Raw genomic sequence first — 20,195 nt, forward strand, 5'->3', positions numbered from 1 at the left:
CCCCCCCCCCCCGCCGCCGCCTTCGTCGACACCGCTCCACCGCCACGCACCGTTTTCACGCCCCAGACGCTCCGACGACACCGACGCTACCGGACTAATTTAAAACGCTTAATGTCGTCAACAGGTTTCCCGTTTTTCTCTCTCTCTCTCTCTCTCCGACTTCTTCGATCTCTTGCCGCCTCGTCGTAGGCGCCTATCCGTCGCGTGTACTCGTCCGCCCGTCCTGGCCCCGACGGTTCAAAACGAACCGTACCTGCAAGCCACTGGTTATCATCTCTCTACGATTTCGTTTCATTTCGCACCGGAATCGGTAAAACATGAGTTGGGTCCCAAGATATTTGATCACTTAAAAAAAAACACCAGCGGGTCCGCGGTGTTATTCGATAATACTCGAATTGGGTCCGCACCAATATCTTTAATTTATATACTATTTAAAGTTTTCACGCAAAATTAATATTAGTGCAGCACACCCTAACATGTTTGTTTTAATAGAAATTTTACTTGGAATTCAGAGTGAAATTCAGGTATCACTTTAGAGCTCAGGTACACAGTCAATCAAAAAAAACAGCAGAAAAATAAAATTTCGTATTTGAAAAGATGCATTGTTTTACCAGTGGAGAGTAGACCCGATTAAATTTTATAAAAGACATATCTTTTAAACTTATTCCCTAGCTCAAACTTATTATAATACAAATATTTACAAGAAAAAGAAAAAATACAATTTTTTTTAAGTTAAAATGAAGCTAATTTAATAATAATTTTAATTCGTATTTTAATAATTTTTACATCAGACCGTAAACTTAATGTAACAAAAACAAAATTTTTAGGAGACATTTTAGCCAACCTCCACGTGGTGTTTCGTGGGTAACGCTCATAGGCAACTCATGTACTCCATAAAATACGTACTTTTTCGTATTATTGTGGACCGCGCAATACGACTTATCCTTCGATTTTCGTAACTAATAAAACGTTTATGGAATACTCTAAACCAGAGGTTCCCAAACTGTGGATCACTTTTTTTTATAAATATAATAATTTTCTTCAATTTAAAATGATAAAAATAGCAAAAAAAAAAAAGGTCAATGATATTATTTTGGGTCGTCAAAATTGAAATAATTTCCAAAATGGGTCGTACTATAAGAAGTTTGGGAACCTCTGCTCTAAACACGTTACGACACGCTCGACTAACTTTTGTCCTTAGTGAAACTCACGATTTGAATAATTTTAAAATGTTCTCCGGCGACGTTTTACCCCGTAAATGACTAAATAACGAAATATTTCTAAAATAGAGTTTACCAACGGTATGAATTAAAAGATTTTGTACACATTCGAAAATAAACTAATCGAAATGTATTTCAAAATAAATATACATTTTCGAGTTAAAATAATTATTCGATCACCGCAGTGATTTATATTTTTGAAATTAATAATACAGCAAACATTACACAAGTATGTTTTGAAATAATGGTTAGTTGATTTTCCGCGTAGTGGCACTCGAACGGTATAAAACAACACAGAAAATTATTTCCGAAAACTACATCAGTTGACTTCATTTTTGTAACCGTAAACTGTATTGTGATGGCTCGTTACGCGGTATTTTTATTATGCACAAAATATGAATACTTATTGGCTAAAGGGTTTGTCACCTAACGAGCGACTCTATGAAAATATAATACAACATCCCTACGGGATGAAAAAAAATAATAATAAAAAATATAATGAGATACACAGCCCAGGAAAAAAAAAGAGGGCAAGGAGACAACAACAAAAAACAAAATTCACCCGTAGTTTCAAAATATTTCCGGTCTAACGATGCCCTGTGTGTTTGGATCCCGTTGATCTTTTTCACACTTAGGATTTTTGCATACAAAAAAAAAATCAGGGTCGACACATAAAAAATGGGTCCTTCCCTGGCACCGTTGTATCCGATTTCCATTCACTGTGAAAAAAAAGTACAATAATAACCTAGTTATCGTATACAACCCTTAATTTTCAAAATACATTCTATTCAAATCGCAGCATCCCTTTTAGGTAGTTTATATTAACATACTCCTGGGGGTCGTGTATGTCATGCATGCATTCTCCCCCTTCCTCGTCCTGTCCCACAGTAGTCTCACAGCGTATATTTTATGTAACCCTTTCACAGGATGTGTGACAGTGGCATGTTTTTTTCTTCTCAAGGAAGACAGGTTTTTTACCCTCAACCCTTTCACATATACATATAAATGTATATGTATATGATGTATAAAATAATATCCTCATACACACGGCATTTTTTTTTTTTGAATAATAAAAGGTGTGTGTGTAGTAACGGTCCGTGAAAAAAAAATCGATTCCTTGGCGAGAATGTTAATAAATAATAAAGGGAAATAAATATTGAAACCCTTTCGTGACTGTCTGTGGGTCCCAGGGATCGACGAGCGACACACAATGCCGGTTCGAATTTTATGGAATACCCAAAATAACGGCGTGTGCGAACGTTTGTATTTTGGGTATCCTGTGCATTATTCATGCATATAGGATATCCGGGATGTCAGTGTGCATGTGTGCATGCTAGCGGTTTGCTATACTGTTACAATATATTATATTATATTGTATTGTGTAATGTTTGATAAAATAGACCGGTGGCCGGATCTGTGAGGTACAGAATTAAATAAATATACGACGACGACGACGACGACGACTACTCGTGTATATTGGTTGCGATGGAATTTCGGAAACATATAGCGTATGTGACAACGCGGATGACAATATGTTGATGATGTTAACCGGGACCGCGGTAAAGGTGGTTGATAATATTGTGCACACGTAGACGGATTGTATTTCCCATTGAATCGATACTGTTCGTACATGTGGGTAGGTACACTCGAGAGCAATGCGTACGACATGCCAAACGAGTTTTACGTTTCGTAAAAATGTGTATATTTTGTTTTTCCAGAAGCAAATTTCTTCGATTTCGAAACCCCGTCGAAACGGAGAACGCTCGTGCAATAGAAAAGAGTGCACGTAATACGTTTTCCGTTAACGGCCGTACAAGTGTTTACCGTGCGCGTACGCCACGTCATCGAAACGATTTATCTCATAGACTAAAGCTCGTAAAACAGTTTAGGGCCCCGTCAGCTACTTTCGCGTCAATACGACAAATAATAACGGCGGCGCGGATGGGATATAATACAACATATACACATATATTTGAATATATATCCTTTAACACTCGGTCTTTTGAAACAATAACGTAAATTTTCGCGGAGCACATTATTATTTTCTTGAATTATTCATGCGTTATAGCGGTTTGGAAATTGAAATCCTCCCGCGGCTAGCCACCCCTGCACACACATTTATATATATATATATATGTATACATGCATTATGCGCCTGGCCGCTGGTGGTGGTGGTGGCGGTGGTGGATATATTCATATACATATTTATGTACACAAGGAAGTTCGGGAACGACGTGTGCGCGCGTGTGGGCCGTGCGGTTGTACACACGCCCGAGGGATTGAACTTTCCGATGGCTTCGGTTCCGGCAAAGGGTCCGGCCGTCGTCGCCGCCGCCGCCGTCGTATCCATGGCAACGCGCCCGCGGAAAAGGCCCCGTCGAGCGAGCACGTACATAGTATACACATATATATTTATATACACATAGTGTTGTTCGACCGGTGAGAAATGCTTTTACCCCCCCCCCCCCCCGTCCACCTCCACGTCCACCCCTTGTCACCCACGTCTTCCGTTTCCACGCGCTGGCGCGCGCTACGAACGGTCGGACGGACGTGCGCGGGCCGCGGAGACCATTCGGCTTTCGCCGATAACGCGAGCGCGACACGTTTCTCCGCCGCGCGCACTTTTGGCCGTCATCCAACCGAGTTCCGGCACCGCACCCCCTCCCCTCGATAATACGCGCACGCGGACCCCCGCCGTCCTCGCGCGACCGACCCTTTGGCTGTCCAAATTTGGCTATCGATTTTCAACCGCAAACGCTCCCCCCCCCCTCACGCAACCGCCAGTACCTCTCCTACGTGTACGCGGTCGTACGCGACGAGCAGCAGCCCCGAACGTAATGGTTCCGTCGTCGCAAAGCGCACGCAGTGAACATTTCGCCGCGCGCGACAAAGGTACGCGCGCCGCAGCGAGGGCAGGGCGTCCCTAGACGAATAGAAGACCGAACGGGACACGCCTACGCGCGAACGGGGTCGCGCCGGTCCTTCCGCGGGGGTAGAACGTGTTCCGCGGGGGAGACGCAAACGCTATCACGGCGGTGGCGAGGGCGGTTTTGTGGGTCGTCGGACTCGCCGATTTTCGGTGGACCGGTGCTCATCGCCCATCGCGTAAGTTCAAGTACGATCGTTTTGGATACACTGTAAACACGTGAACATGGGTGGTCGACGTTTGTCACTCGTTTGGAAAAAATGTCGCTCCCCTACTGCAACGATGACCGTTTCACGTACTCGTCCCCGGGCAAAACGTTCCCGAAACCTACTGACGATCGAGTACGCGTTACACGACGGTAATAACAACTGGTCGGATGGTTTGGTTAAATGTTATACGCGAGACCGGGGCCCGTTTTAACGTTATTATTTACGGCGCGTAAAGATTTATCTCGTCGTTCAACGTTTAATCATTCATGAAAATGATAACCGCGCGGACCACTTTCGTTTCCTGTTTTGCATTATTAACGCGGTTCGTCGCCGCGACTTCGAGCGAGTGCGCGGCCGCACACGCTAATCGACGGTTCCTGGGCTTATTCTAAGGATATTTACCTACCGCCCAAACGCACTGAAAAGTATTTTTTATGCAATTTATTCTCCGACTGGACCAAAGGACCAAATTCTCAACGTGAATTGGCAGGATCTTTGTTCGACATAATTTTGCGGTTACGACAATTTTTACGGCGGAACGCACCGTTATGATCCGCTCCGAAAAAATCGGTTTTAGAAATGTAATTATAAAATTATTTATAATACAAATATTATTATAATAACTCACGAAAATATACCGGGACAACCAAAACAATACGACTGGGTGACTCTATGATATTACGGATGGATTGATGATTGGAGACTTGCACACCAATCCGGTAGTCCTTCGTATCGTCTAAGTGGTGCGATTTTGCCTTATGACCTCGGAGAGGGATTGACGTGCTACAGAAACCGTACGGTCTTTTATCAGGAGTACGTGACGATAAGTGATAATAATACACTGAAGCGGAGCTATGTTCTCGACGACGGATCACGCGAAACCTTCATCACGTTTTTTTTCTAGCCACTATGTATCCAGAAAACTTGCTGCCACTGATAAAACAACAATTTATAAGATAATTATATTCATAGTTGAATAGCCAATAATTCTAGTGTTCGATAGATAATACAGTCGTGAATAGTATTTGATATTAATGAATTATCGAATACCGAAAATACCATTTCGATGATAGCACGAGGTAATTAACAAGTTTCGTACTGAAATGTATGAAATTTGTCCACACACATATATATGTTCGGTTACACAATACAACAACAATTAATTTTAAACAAAACTAAACAAAGCCGTTTAACGATTATATTTTATGGAAATATGTTAACCTAATAAAAGTTAAACTATGAACGAAAAAGACATATTGTTATACAATTATTTGTCATTTCATTTTAACTCGTATCGAAAGCGTAAGTATAACATTTATAACACTAATCATTGTTACAATACACATGTACAGTACATAGCATAAACATAAGCATCTTAAGAGTTTTTAAAACATGCAAATACGAAAGAGCACGTCTTAAAGGAAAATTAATCGAATTTCGTTTTCCATCTTTTTCACTCGCCTCCTCTAATTGTTTGGTTACACGTCAATGACAATAATCGTCTGGGGTTCAAAAGCGACATTACGACACGCAGCTGCAGGAGATATTCGATAGTACCGACTCCGCGCGTACCTGGTAAACCAGATACAATAAATAATGTTAAAACGCGTGTATAACGCATGTGTATAAATACATGACGTACAAGTATAACAATAATCATAACAATACGTTAATAACCGCGACCGAACTTTGTTGGAAAACTTTACTGTTGAGTTAACGTCTGTTTGGGAGCGCGAGCTGATGGACGAACACACACACACACACACACACACACACACACGCGCGCGCGCGCGCATTCGTAAAATACAAGTTTACGCGGAATATCGGCGCTCGGAGAAAGGGTAGGACGGAAAAGGGTAGAAGACACTATATTCAGCAGTGGCGGTTACGACGTGGCATCTATTGCGAACGTCTCTCGCGTACGTCCATCACGCCCCGCGCGCGCGCGCGCACGCCAGCAGTCCGTTCCTAGAGCGCGTGCATGTGTTGACGGCGTACGTGCGCGCGAAAACAATAGTTTCGGTAGGTGAATTATTCATGTGCCGCGTGTGACAAGCCTCGTCGTCCCTTCTGGTGGCACCCGAGTCCCTGCGGATGGTGTTCGCCCGCCGGCTCGTGCGTGTTCTCTCTTATCGAAAGCTGCCAGCTGCGGCTCCGTAGGGCCCACCCGCGGGAGAGCGGGTGGGCAAAGCTCGATTATGTCCCGGCCGCCGCCGCCTTCGGATAGTCTGTTTGAGCGCGCGGCTTCGGCAACGATTCATCATTGTCTCTTATTTCCCTCCGACCGTCTCTCCTCTTCCAAAGCCGGCGACGTGTAATATATAATGTGCGCGTACGTACATCGCGCACGTCACTCACATACTTTCGCCCGCGTGCCCTTTACGCAATACGTCCGTCTATCTATATACGCGTATTTATCCCTGACGTCCGTGACGGTGAATATACCCGGTTTTCGACGAGAAATGCCTGGAGCTCGCTCATACAGAGTCGAACGTGTGGCTCTTCTCCGAAATTCTGTAGCAACCCGACCCCCCCCCTCGCGGAATACGTTTCACAATGATATGTGTGTACGTTCACGATAAACGTAATGGGGCGCGTTTAATGGAAGGAGCGGACGTTCCGGGTAGGAGGTAAATGAAGTCGTGTTCGGTTTATCCAAACGGTTTTGAATTTGAATACAATTAAAGAATCCGCGTACGAGAGGGCGAATCGTCGTTTTGTTTCACGTGTGCGCATGCATGTTGATGATGGGCCAAAAAGGAGAATTTCAAATTAAATGTTACCCACGTCGTCGATCGATTTTATTTTTCTTAAAGAGCGTTCGTAAATCAATGGATATCTACTTGTGATATTTTTTTGAAAACAAACTAACCGGTAAAATATTAATGAATACGATCGAAGACAAAAATATGTACAAATGTACATTAAAAAGCAAATATTATACAGATATTACCATATGGCGGACGAAATAAATGAAAAACTTACAAACATGCTGCATATGAAATCAATAGTTATTTATATCATGACTTATGTTTAATGATGAGTTTATCATAAACGCAACGATGTACGTTAAGCCTTAAGGAAATTATGGAACCAATAGGAAAAATATTTAAAACGCATCTGTTTCGTTGTTTTCACGGTCAAAATATATTTTTTCTGGTCAATAAACGTTCTGGCCTTAATTCACGTTCACCAAATATCGTTAAATTTATAATCAGTGATGACTTTTAAATCTAGTCTTATGTTTATGATAATAACGGTTAGTTGTATAGCTGTATTGTTACAAGCAAGACAATAAAGAAGAAGAAAAAAAAAATGATTCTGGTTTTTCATCAATACCCTACCGAACTGAAATTTTCATCTTGAAACAAAACGATACAAAAATAACGTAACAAGGTTATGGCCGTACGACTTGCGACTTTTAATCGAAAATGTCCTTATTTTTTTCTCGCTAATGTTAATATAGTTATTCTATACATTTATATATAATCTATGTGCACAACTATCGTGTTATAATAATATTATGATGATATCACAGTCAGTAAGTTTTATTTCCGTTGGATTCATTGATATCGCATATTACTTACATACTTATACACGTACCTAACTTATCCCGTATCCAATGAAAAACAAGATATTCAAATACGAAAATCTTGTAAGGACGGAACACGCGGAGTACAGGTACCTGATGGAGTGAAAATATTGTTGCTGCGGTTGTAAACGGCACAAGTTTTACGACGGTACAACGTTGTGTATTCTCGTGAAACACCGTACGATATATTATGTTAGGTATTGACGAAAAATATGAAAAGATATTTACTTTTTTCATTTTTTCCTAACAAAAGACCGTGGGCATTTGACTCTGCGCGCGCTGCAGTAAATAGGGTTAAAGATGAAAATTTGATGAGGATGTTTGTGGTCGATGAGCAGATAAAACGTGATTTTTTAGGGGTACAGCGAAATAAATCATGCAGTGTTCCATTGTGCCGGGTACTTGGCCGCCGAGAAGGAGAGAACACCTTTTTTTTACCGCTGTGCCCACGGATTAACGGGGGATTATTGTACTGGGTGTTTTTTCGGTCTGGTTGCGCGAAGGGTGCAAGACGAGTACTCTCTACGAAATCACGTATAATCTCGATGTTTATCTAATCTCTGTTGTTATTGTAATTGAAATTGTGAAGTTTGCGAACCGAAAATATAATTGGCACACATAACACGTACACGCACGCACGCGCAAAAATACGCACAAACATACGTACCGTCTGTATAAGATTTCCGGTGAATTCCAATGCCATCCGTGTACGAATTTGCTCTCGATACGTACAATTTATTTTGTTATTAAAAAATAATAATAAGTTCAGCGAACCGCAACATATTAATACACATCAAGAGATTCGCAAAGTTTTTATTTTAAATGCATTTTTGGAGCAACAAGGTTTTTTTTTTTAAATATAAATCATCATGGTCTCCTCCGTACGATTATACTTAACCTGATTGATTGTGTTGAATAGAAACAATTTTAAATAATCGAAATAACTGTTGGATACATAAAGCAATAATTATTTAAGTAATTCAACATAACATCTCAATGTTAATTATTATGTAATTTCACTTTTTCCAGGAGCGTTGTTAAATATTCTTGGTCTAACTGTGATGGTAAAATACCGTATTACGAATAATTTAGGTAAAATATACGTCTGCCGAAAGAATAATATAATTAAGTGTAGTAAAACCTTAGAAATACATATAATCGTAATTGAATATATTTTAAAATTAATACATCAAAATGTTACTATTTAAAATTAGTTATATACCGCCATGAACCTATATCAATTAATTTATTCTTATGAAAATAATTACATAATTATTATTGAAATTACTCGTATTACAATTCATATAATACATAAGTACTTTACGATTATTCTCATTATGTATAACACAAATCCTAAAGATTTTTTATTAGCATTTCTGTCACTACAAGAATATAAATATTTGAAATACGACGTATGGTATTATAAAAAAAATAAATATTTTATTATTAATGTACATAAAAATGAAGGGTTACGAGGAAAAACGATAATTGTATAAAAAAGAAAAAAATTCGAAAATTATAAAAATTTTGTCATTTATTTTACAAATGTAATTTCATTTTTTCTTTTTGATTTATTTTATCAAAAAATAGTTGTATTACCACGGTAAATTTTTTAAATTATTTCGTACTTTATCTCTAGTTTTTTTAAGTTCTGAAACTTTAAAACTGCAATATTAAACAGTTTAAGAATATTAACTATTATAATTTTTCCCCACAGCCCTTCAAGTAATTATAATTACGTAGATGTTTTAAACTTAAAAAAATATATTCAAAATTTAAATTATAACAATAATTATTTAATAAAATTCGTAATGTTAGAATAATTGAATAAAGTTATAATATTTGGATTTCATGTATTATTTAAAAGTTTAAAACTCTTCGTTATTATTAATGTACTCCAAATTATTTTTATTAATTTTATTTCATGAACAATAAATTATAACTCGGGTTGAGTTTAATTATTTCATCAGTAAAAACTCAAAATAAAACTAGTTACCTACCCACCAACTATTTAACATTTTAATTCGATTATTTTTTATCATGTTCAGAATTTCATTCAGTAATTTAAATTTATCTGTCAATCCAAGAATACTTTTGACTTTCTGAGTAAAACATAATAATAAAACAAATGGATATCGCCTATACACTTTCAAGTACAATACATTTTTTATTTATTTTAACCACTAAAACGCATACTATCAAATATATAATTTGCAGCATTTTCTAAAAGCGTGGAATCACAGTGCTCTTTGAGTTTACTTATTTTGTATTTTTAAACCTTTGAATTTCACTTCAAGGAAACCCGAGTGGTGCACGACCCCGAAAGTCGTTTACATTGAGAAAACATTAAAGACGTTGAAGTGTTCTTTTGTACCAACATGCGATCGTTCCTGTTTATTTTCCATTTCGCATTCCATTCCCTTGAGTTGTTTTCCTATATATGCTTTTCCATCACTCTAGCTCAAATTTCATTCCCCGCACTTATGCCGCACTTGCTCTATATCCATCACTTTCTAAAGAGCAGACCAAATGTTTTCTCAATGCAATGAATATTGTAGCACGTAATAATAATAATAAACTCCAATAAAATAAGATACTGAATATTACATCAAATTATCAATCACAGTAAAGGTTTGGTAAACTATCAAGTTTGAGCTAGATAATTAAAATGTGCACCAAAATAATTTATGTGCATTGTGCAAAAAAAAGATTTCTTTTTAGTAATTTTCGATGAAATTTTTAGTTTCAAAGTCATTGATTTAATATTTAATATGGTTTTTATACCAATGGAAAATAATTAATTATATTTTTCTTACCCTCTAAAAAATTCACTACAGACATTGTATAAAAAGTACTCGTATCGTATAAATTATGATATTAAAAATTTTATTTTACATACCTACATAATATAAATAAAAACTGAACGTCATTAAAAACAATTAATATAGTAATTTTATATGGATGTTGTAATTATTACAAACATTTTAAGATTATGTAATTTCATTATACATAAGACAAAATTATATAAAATACATACGAGTAAATACATATTGAGTTTAATTTCATATTTATTATTATTTTATAGAATATTTTAAATCATTGACAATGATCATAATTTTTCCCTTTCGATTGAACAAATAATCTTAAAAATATATACAAAATATAATTTTCCTAACCTAACCTAACAGTATTATTTTAATATATTATTTTTCATAAACAATACAATTTTGTCATGTTATTTATTACGAATTTGCATATACTTCTATTATAACTTATTCTTATAACATAAAAGTTTTTGTGATTTTTTACTTCCAAAAAAATTTAGGCTGTGTAATGATTTTAACAATTTTATTAAAATAACTCATTGCATACATTTTTCAATCAATATACCTATTTATTCCATTAATATTTACGGGGGTGAAAAAAAATCAAAAAAACATCATTTTGGTTCAAATATTCGAGTACTATAATTTTGTTGGTAGCTCTATATAGTAGTCATTCGGATGAGTGCCAGACGAGAAAAATGTCTTTTATCATTCGTGTCATTCTGTCAATGATAAGAAGGTTTATGCTACGTGAAAGCTTGAAGCGAAGAGCCCAAAATGCGATTAGTCCAGTGACAAGTAAAGCCGAGGGAGAGAACTTTTGCCCGGGAGCAGTTCTGAGAGAAAAGGTCTTTTTTTTTCTAAAAGGGCGGCGGCGGTTTAGGCAACATTCAAAGGAGTGTATGCAAACTAATGGTGTCCGGGTGCAGGCGAGTAGTGGTGGTGGAAAGGGATGGAAATAGCATTTCACGTCCCTCGTGGAAGAAACCTTTATACACACACGCGCACACACGTACACTTACACACATACAAACACACACTTTCTCTTACCCTCCTCTTACCTCCCATCCTCTCTCTCTATCTTTATCGCGTACGCACACACCCACTCGTACGCACATCCCTGGGCCAGCAAAGAAGACTTACACATACATACACGTACAAACATACACATACGAACGCACGCACACACACATATGTGTATACATGCTTATATACTCGCACACACGTACGAACACACACACATAAATCAATAAAACGACCGAAGGGATGCTTTCAAAAGAGCACACGCACACAAACGCACGCACACAATCGTCACACCCCCGCCACCGCCACGTACCACCCCCCAGGAGCATTTGTTATTTACCATGTGCGCTAAGGGTAAAACCACCCTCACCCCCTCGTCAAGGCTTTAACCTCGTGACCGGCGGGTGGTGTCCGCCGCCCATATATCATCCCTCTCAGCCCATTGGACCCCACGTTCTCGCCAATCGGCTTCCTGCTCTAGCCTATGCGTACGTGTACATTTACGTATATAAATTTGTATATATATATATATATATATACATACGCGTATACCAACTGACACACACATGCATGCTCGCGGGTTTGCTGACGGGCAGGCGAATTCTAGGAAATTGGTTTTACCGTCTCTTCCACAACCTCTACAACCGCCGCCTCGCCAGCCGTCATCCCTTTAGCGAAAATAACAAGAAAAAATAACATTTTTATTTTTTATCTTTAGCCGATTACAATTTGGCTCCCGGTGCGAGCGCACAAAGTAAACCCTCCTCTTTCCGTTAAACGCATACATGCGAACATCTCAAAATGTGTGACGGTAAATGTACGAGAGACTATGCTTCGTTAAAGAAAAAGTATATACGTACTACAAAGAAACAAAACTTATCAGGTGTTCGAGTTGTATTGCATAATGTATGAAATAATAAAACCCCAGTGTACGTCAATATTTCTCCTTTAGCAAACAGATTAATAATTCCAATTTCTTTTTTCTTTTTGATCAAGCAAATTATTACTAAATTCCGCAATAAGACGACGATGATTTAAAAATCATTAAGAAAATGTTTGTAAATCGAACGTTCTATTTGTTATTTCCTATGTAAATATTTAAATAATTGGTTACTTTTTGGAATTTTAATAATTACCTATATCAATATGTCGCATTGGTTCAGTCGTAAAATTGAATTATTGAAAGCAAATGCTAATGATCAATTTCAATGAATATATTCATTTTTCATTTTTTCACTATAGCCCGTCAAATTTTAAAGTTCTAAAAATTGGCTCTCTTATTACTTCGTGTTGCCCATCCCTGACCTATATGATAAATTGTGCGTATAACAAATATTCAACAAACCATTGTTAAAACAAAACTATAAACAAAAATCTTGTAAAATAATTATTTCCTATTAACCCATTGTCATAATAGCATTAAAATAACATATTTAAATATATTGAAAATAATAATTATCTTATATACCAAACAAAATAAACAACTTAAACCACGTATTTGTGAACGATAAAGTATATTTTTCCTACTTCTCAAAAACTATACTGCTATTTAAATTATTTTAAAAATATTAATTTAAATAATAGCTTTTAGTGTTTTAGTATTGCATTTAACTTAATTAACAGTGTTTTGATTTTATCTCACTAATATAAAAATATAAACAATTTAAACGTTTAATTTCATTATTAAAATAATAAAATCTGTTAAAAAATATAATATATACCATACCTATATCTCCATTGTGCTACACATTCTGTTTATATGTTATTCCTAGTTTTTTATTCGTGTACGGACATAAATGTATTTTACTTTTTAAATTAAATATGAAGTCTCGTGTAATAATATGTTCCCTTCGACTGAAAATAAACTGTATTTTTATAAAATAGAAATTAATGGTGTTATATGCGTCATAATAAATATTACATTTTTCATTCGATATTAAATTTAAAAAACTATCCATTATTAGACTATTTAATACTTAAGCTTGAAACATTTCACACTGCTGCCTTTAATTTACTAAATTGCATTTAATATTAGGTACTTGATTGCAATCGTTTAATGTATTGAAACATGTTGGATTAATTGAATACTACAGTATTATTTGTAACCGTCAAGAAAAAAGTGTTTACGCTACTCCCATCTTACACGGCGGAATTGCTGAAATTAATATATTCATCTGGAAGAAGTATAAAGTTTTACCCTACACGAACCACCTAACGTATGTTCTATTCGTATAGGTAACAAACATGTTATTTAATACCGTCTGTAGGCTTAACAATCATTCGATAAATACACTTGCGTGACCTACGTCAACTTATTATAACAATCTAATCGGTAGAACAGACCAACTAAGAACATATATAGATTTAATGTTGAAAACGATTTCGGTCGTTGTTCGATTAAAATGCTATTCGTTCGTGTCGTTTTTTCGAATCGCGTTGATTCACCGAAACCAATCGTTATAGGGAGGAAAAAAAATAATATGTTTTATAACCCTTAAACGATTAAAAACCGATTTACCGCCACCGTCGTCATCGGCAGGATATTGAACCCGGAAACACATTTTCGGTAGGTACCGCATTGTCGGTATGACAATAAACACGATTGTACTACACGAGTTACCACCGTACGCATAGCAAGTAAGTACAGCGATATTATATAGTCGTCCCGTGCGTCGCACAAAAGATACACTCAATACTCGATCGCAGCAATGACCGGTTTGGCGGGTTGTCGGGGGCAAAATATAAAAAAATATGTATAAAAATCGGTTGTTCGGAGAATCGATGAGCATGTGATGCCGGTAAGCCGTCGGATTGGGGTGGATCGGGCGACGGGCACGACTCGAAGAGGGCACGAGCCGTTTGTCAGAGGCGTCTGCGATAATTGGGTGGTCAACCCGGGGGCAGCGCGAGGGGGTGAAAAAAATTCGACAAAATAATAATAATAATAACAGGAAATTTATCGATCAGGGTCAGTGGTCAGGCGAACTGGTTTCTCCGGGACGCACCGGCTGAAATCTTGTCCTGTGCGCGGCACAATGGGACCCCGGTGAGATTTATGGCGCGTCCAGTTCCGCTTCCGGGGGCCAAAGGGTTAAAAACAACAGTAATAAACATGGGCGCAAATTGATATTGAACACTTTTTAATGGACATTCGACACGCGAGAAGCGATCGCCCAGTACAACATCCCTCATGCGAGAACCCGCGCCGCATTATTATGCACGGCCGTATACGACACGATTGCACAAATCACGGCGCCCTCGAATCACGCACAATTATCCACGCGGCCGTAAAAACGTTATTTGTTCTACCATAATTGTACGCAAGCGTAAGTTACTCGTATTCTCTGTCCGGTAACGATGACGTAAAACGTTCTTTCCGCTGATTAACGGTTGCCAACGATTAAAAACTAATATAAACTGACAACGAATTCCTAACGACACAATCAGCGGATTAAAATGACATCGAGTTACTGTCGATACTTTTTTTGTACGTAATTATCATCATAAGCTTATTATAATTTTTTTTTTTTTTTTTTAATTCCATTATCAAGTCAATAAAACCAAATCTTTTGCTTCGATTTTTAAAATGACAAAAATTATACATAGCTTCCAAAATACTAATATAATATTTTCGTCGGCAAACAAATGTAGTTTTCATTCTGAACAATCAGCAATCTTTTAAAATTCCCTGTAACAGTATACTCAAGTATAGTATGCATTATCTTAGCATAAAATACTCGTATCAAGGGAAACACATATTTAATATGTATCTGATCAAACTTAAACCCATCGTTATTCAACAGATCTATCCCATATTTATTATATTAATATACAGTGCTGAAGATTTATTTTATAACAAAACCGTTTTTCACGGTGTACAATCGTTAAGTATACTTCAATGTAACTATACATACGCGTGTGCTACGAGTAAATAACATTATAATACTATTACATCAAAACGTTTATAATTAGTAATCATTTATAAAATACCCTGTTTTCTACATTTATTGACATGTCAAAATTATATCATTATAAAACACTGTCTTTCGATCTTAATTCGCCTTTGATCTTCGGTAATAGTCAAACATGATCTAGTTTTACTCTTAATATTTTTATTAATTTTTTTCATATCAATAACTATTAATTATTCTATGAACATATCAACATATTAATCAATAACATGTTGTGGATATTTTGATATATTGTATTATATTTTATATTTTTTATATAAATATTATGATTAATATTTATATATCTTCATTATTTTATTTTTATATGTTCATTGTAAGTAATAACGTGAGAACATAACGACGAAGAACCTAAAAAAAACTTAATGACCTAACACAATATGTACGAAGAAATATAGAAACGACGGGTGCTACATAAATAAAAATTATTTCAATTATTTTTTTATTTATTTTTTTTTCAAACGTATTTTTTCAAATCATATTGCCAACGAAAATACTTGGCTCGTCGGTTATCAATCATAATGAACAATTACACAAATGTTTTCTCTACACTCAACAACAACGTCGTCTTTCATATATCGTACCAAGGCGGATTAGCATCGACAGTTCGATGCCCGTTCGAATTAGTACATGATATCATAACCGTTAAGACCAGCGACACGGCGCGCCGCGACGTGTTCGACAAAGATCACGCGCTCACTCGAATGAAAAAAAAAAAAAAAAAGAAAAAACTCTGAACTTTTCGGCCGGGGTAAAACTTCCTATAACACTACCCTAGCCGTAGCGCAGTGCGTACGATTGCGTGTGCGAGTGTGTGAATTATAATTGTGATCGCGGTACACGTATATTTACACGGATTGAAACGGCGTTTTGATAATGAGCCGCTATTTTCCTTCTACCGCCTCCTTCTTCCCGACGCGTCCCTCGGGAGACAAAAACGTGTTTATACTGTCGTACGTTTGTTTTCCCGTCACCCCACCCACGCGCGCATGACCCTCGCGGAAAAGAGTAAATCGCGTCGTTACACCTACGCGCAAGCGGTCCTGACGCGTGTGCACGGCTACGTTAACCCCTCCGGTCCCTTCGCGTCGGTTTGTCTGAAAAGCGACCCGGCAGGGTCCGGGGGACACGTACGCTTTCATTATTATAATGAACGTTCCGGAGACCCGACGTGGGAGCGTCGCTCGTGTCGTTGTCGCGTCGCGGCGAATTACGCGTCACCCGCCGAGCAAAGGTCGGCCGCCGTACGTGCGCGTTCCATGTGCGTTCGCGCAACCGCTCAACTCTGCAACCCGAGAGTACATTTTTATTCAGACGAACAGCAGCGGAGATATGAGAGAATAACAGTCACCCGCGAACCGCTCGTGCTGATGACGAATATGGGTGGGTGCGGGAAAATTGAAAGAGGGGCGGGTTAAATGGACGATCCGTTTTCGTCGCCAGTTTCATCTCACACCGACGACAGCAGTGTTCGTTAACGGTTTCGGGCCGATCTAGCACCGACTCACCCTCTGTACGCGTTCCTGCCCTACCCAGATAGCGACCTTTTTACGCCGCCTATTAGTTTCGGTAAAAATCTCCCGGGCCGCGTCCGCCGCGAAAAACGCGTGTGCTTTGCGTTGCGCGCACACAGGTTCAAGTGTTTTGGTAACGTGGCGTGCCCGTTCGAAACGGTCGTGTAACACTATTTCAAAACCATTAATGATCATCGCCGTAACGAATGAGATGAGAGTTTGATTATTTTTACTGTACTGAAGTATGCGCAATCAGTATGTGTATGTTGTAGCCGAACAAGCGCAAGTAAATAGGGGGCCGGCCCCGATCGCAACGTTCGGTTCGAGATTTCAAATCGTTCTTAAGACTCCGTGTTCTTCTCCTTTCGTCGTTGCAGCGAGTGTTTACGTGTTCGCCACAGGGACGTTTCCGCGTCACCGCCCAGGTAAAAGAAAAGCCGTCCCGCAGACCATTGCGCGAGCCCAGGCGTCGCGGTTTTTCCGACGATAAACGCGTTTTACTCGTGGACGGGTACTCTCGTGCCGTATTCGCGAACCAGACAAATGTCCGCATCGCACGCCATATGCCCGTACGATATTATCGGCTGTAGCAAATGAATGCGATGCAAATACGAACATTATTTTCGGCTGCGATCAACGCGTTTCTCGATCCGACCGGAGACAACGTTTGGCCGTCCGAATCGTGCGTTTGAATATTTCGCTGACGTTTGTACGTATCAAAGCGCCGCAACGCTACCGCCGTCACATAATTGTCACGCAATGTTACCCGACCACGTGTACGCACGGATCTACGACGAGACATTGAGAGTTAGATAAAATATGAAGGAAAAAAAAGAAAGAGAGAGAGAGAGAGAGAGAGACTATATCGCTCCAGGAATCGGCTTTAAAATACACGTAGTTATCGTTATTATGTCGTAAAAAATAAAATATCTTCCGACATCTATTATGCAAACAACATTTGTTAAACGAACACGATAATATACCCCTGACGGTTCCCATTACTCTCGACATCCTTCGGCTTACATTTAGACTACCGTCCGTTTGTCAAATTCATTAATTTGGCTTTACGTTATCCTTAAATTCATTTAATAATTCTTCTCTATTTTTTTTATGAACTTTCAACTTCTGAAAAACGTGATTTTATTTTAAATTGTTCGTATTGTGTATACATATATATTATAGGCTTTACAAAAATAACATTTCGATATGGCTAAAAATAATGAATATTTAATATCGTTTTTTTTTTTTGTTGTTTTTTTAGGTTCAACTTGTGGATTCAAACTACAGACTTAAATACAACACATAATTTACGAAGCAACAGTTCAAACACGTTTAACGCGTAATTTATTATAAATCTTGTGTATTGTTTAGACAATATTTTGCTGAAGGCTCTCTGAGCCGCGAAAAAAATGAATAAACTAAATATTAGTAAAATAAATTAGTATCTATAACTTGGAAAAACTCAAATAGCTGACAAATATGCTTGATTCAAATTATAATCACTGCTTGTCACTATATTTATAAAATAATAAATTCAAAACAAAATGCTTTTTTAATTTTTTTTTTTTGTTAAAAATTAGAATTATTATACTTTGTACTTTAGTATTTATATTTTGTTACGAAATTATACAAAACAATTGATTTTATTAAATTTTTGTCTTAATTTGTAATAAAAAAACATTATACGGTAACATTAATCACACACGACTAATATTGAAAACAAATCCTCAGCATTCTATACTACGGTATCTTTAATAATATATATTTTAGTATTAATTTTTCAACACGTTTTCTCTATGGTCGAAATGCACGCGTTTAAGCGACGTTTTCACCAACACTCGTACACACTACAACGGACGGGTGATTATTCGCATTCACAACTTCAAACGAATATTCAAGCGTTCAGATATACCAAAGTTGCTGTTTAATGAATTTTCCAGTAGCCCTTGTAATGTACCGAAACGCTTAATATAGCGACGATTATAATTAAGGTTTCGGATTATTCGCAAGCCACACCAGATGTGTAGAATTGCTCAAGTGCACTTCTCGCGTCACATCCAAAGCACCCTCTGACCACGATCGCCCTCGATAACGTTTTCGATTGGCCACACTATACATCGGTCCAGTGACCAATCAGACGACCGAGTATAAGTTACACTGCGAACCACTTGACTTGTTATAACAAAACTCCATATTTTTTGGTGAAAAAAAAATCTGCTACACCGTTAAAAGTAGATTAGATTCAATATTACATAATATATTGCATTAAATGTGTATCGATTTTTGTTCAAAAAAAAAAAATAAATAAATAAAAATGCTAACCAATATTGAATAGTTCAAGATTTTTATTTGATTGTGAAATATTCAATACTAAACGCTACGTATTACAATATACTTCGTTGAGCTAATACATTTTTTCTATATTATTTCTATAAAGTTACATTTTGTTTTCAAGTAAACTAACTATACAATAAGAATTAATTGTAATATAATAATTCGCTAGAAATCAAGCGAAAACCACTGCTGATGTTTTCGATTTCTCTTACACGCTTTCGAAAACGAAAAAGAGATCCGTTTAAACGTAATTGTTCATAAAATGCGCGGCGTACAATATACTGTAAACACCTTGTTTTACAACTATGCGTGTAAACATTCAGAATGAAGGTACAGTATTTAATGAAAGAGCGGGTAGGTTCGTGTTCTGGTTCGCCCGAGTCGTAAAACTTATTTTCAACGATATGTGTTCGAAATCGTAATACCGTACTGAATAGATTATTAGAAACGTTGTCAGCGAGTGCACATAATTAAATAAACGCGACACGCATAACACGAGCATTCAACTCGAATAAAGCCGGGTTTCACGCAAGAAGAAGTAATATTTCGCGGGAGAACTGCGTCGGTGTACCGAATTGTATAAT

At 37.4% G+C, this 20,195-nt stretch overlaps 1 protein-coding gene across 3 annotated transcripts; it reads left to right on the top strand.

Moving 5' to 3' along the window:
- The first annotated feature begins 4,942 nt into the window (after positions 1-4,942).
- On the top strand, positions 4,943-18,819 carry LOC112688871. Of its 3 annotated transcripts, none has more exons than XR_003149088.1 (2): positions 4,943-5,434; positions 18,539-18,819. XR_003149088.1 is itself a non-coding variant. In XM_025562280.1 (2 exons), exons 1-2 carry the CDS (start codon positions 16,753-16,755, stop codon positions 18,568-18,570), a joined length of 426 nt encoding a protein of 141 aa, XP_025418065.1. In that variant the 5' UTR covers positions 16,325-16,752; the 3' UTR covers positions 18,571-18,819. The 3 variants fall into 3 exon arrangements, 2 of the variants coding, with proteins under 2 accessions (XP_025418065.1, XP_025418066.1); XM_025562280.1 differs by lacking the exon at positions 4,943-5,434 and adding an exon at positions 16,325-17,146; XM_025562281.1 differs by lacking the exon at positions 4,943-5,434 and adding an exon at positions 17,162-17,702.
- The last annotated feature ends 1,376 nt before the right edge of the window (positions 18,820-20,195 follow it).

The sequence above is a fragment of the Sipha flava genome, unplaced genomic scaffold (assembly GCF_003268045.1).
Source record: "Sipha flava isolate LNK unplaced genomic scaffold, YSA_version1 40_pilon_pilon, whole genome shotgun sequence".
Lineage (NCBI taxonomy): Eukaryota > Metazoa > Arthropoda > Insecta > Hemiptera > Aphididae > Sipha > Sipha flava.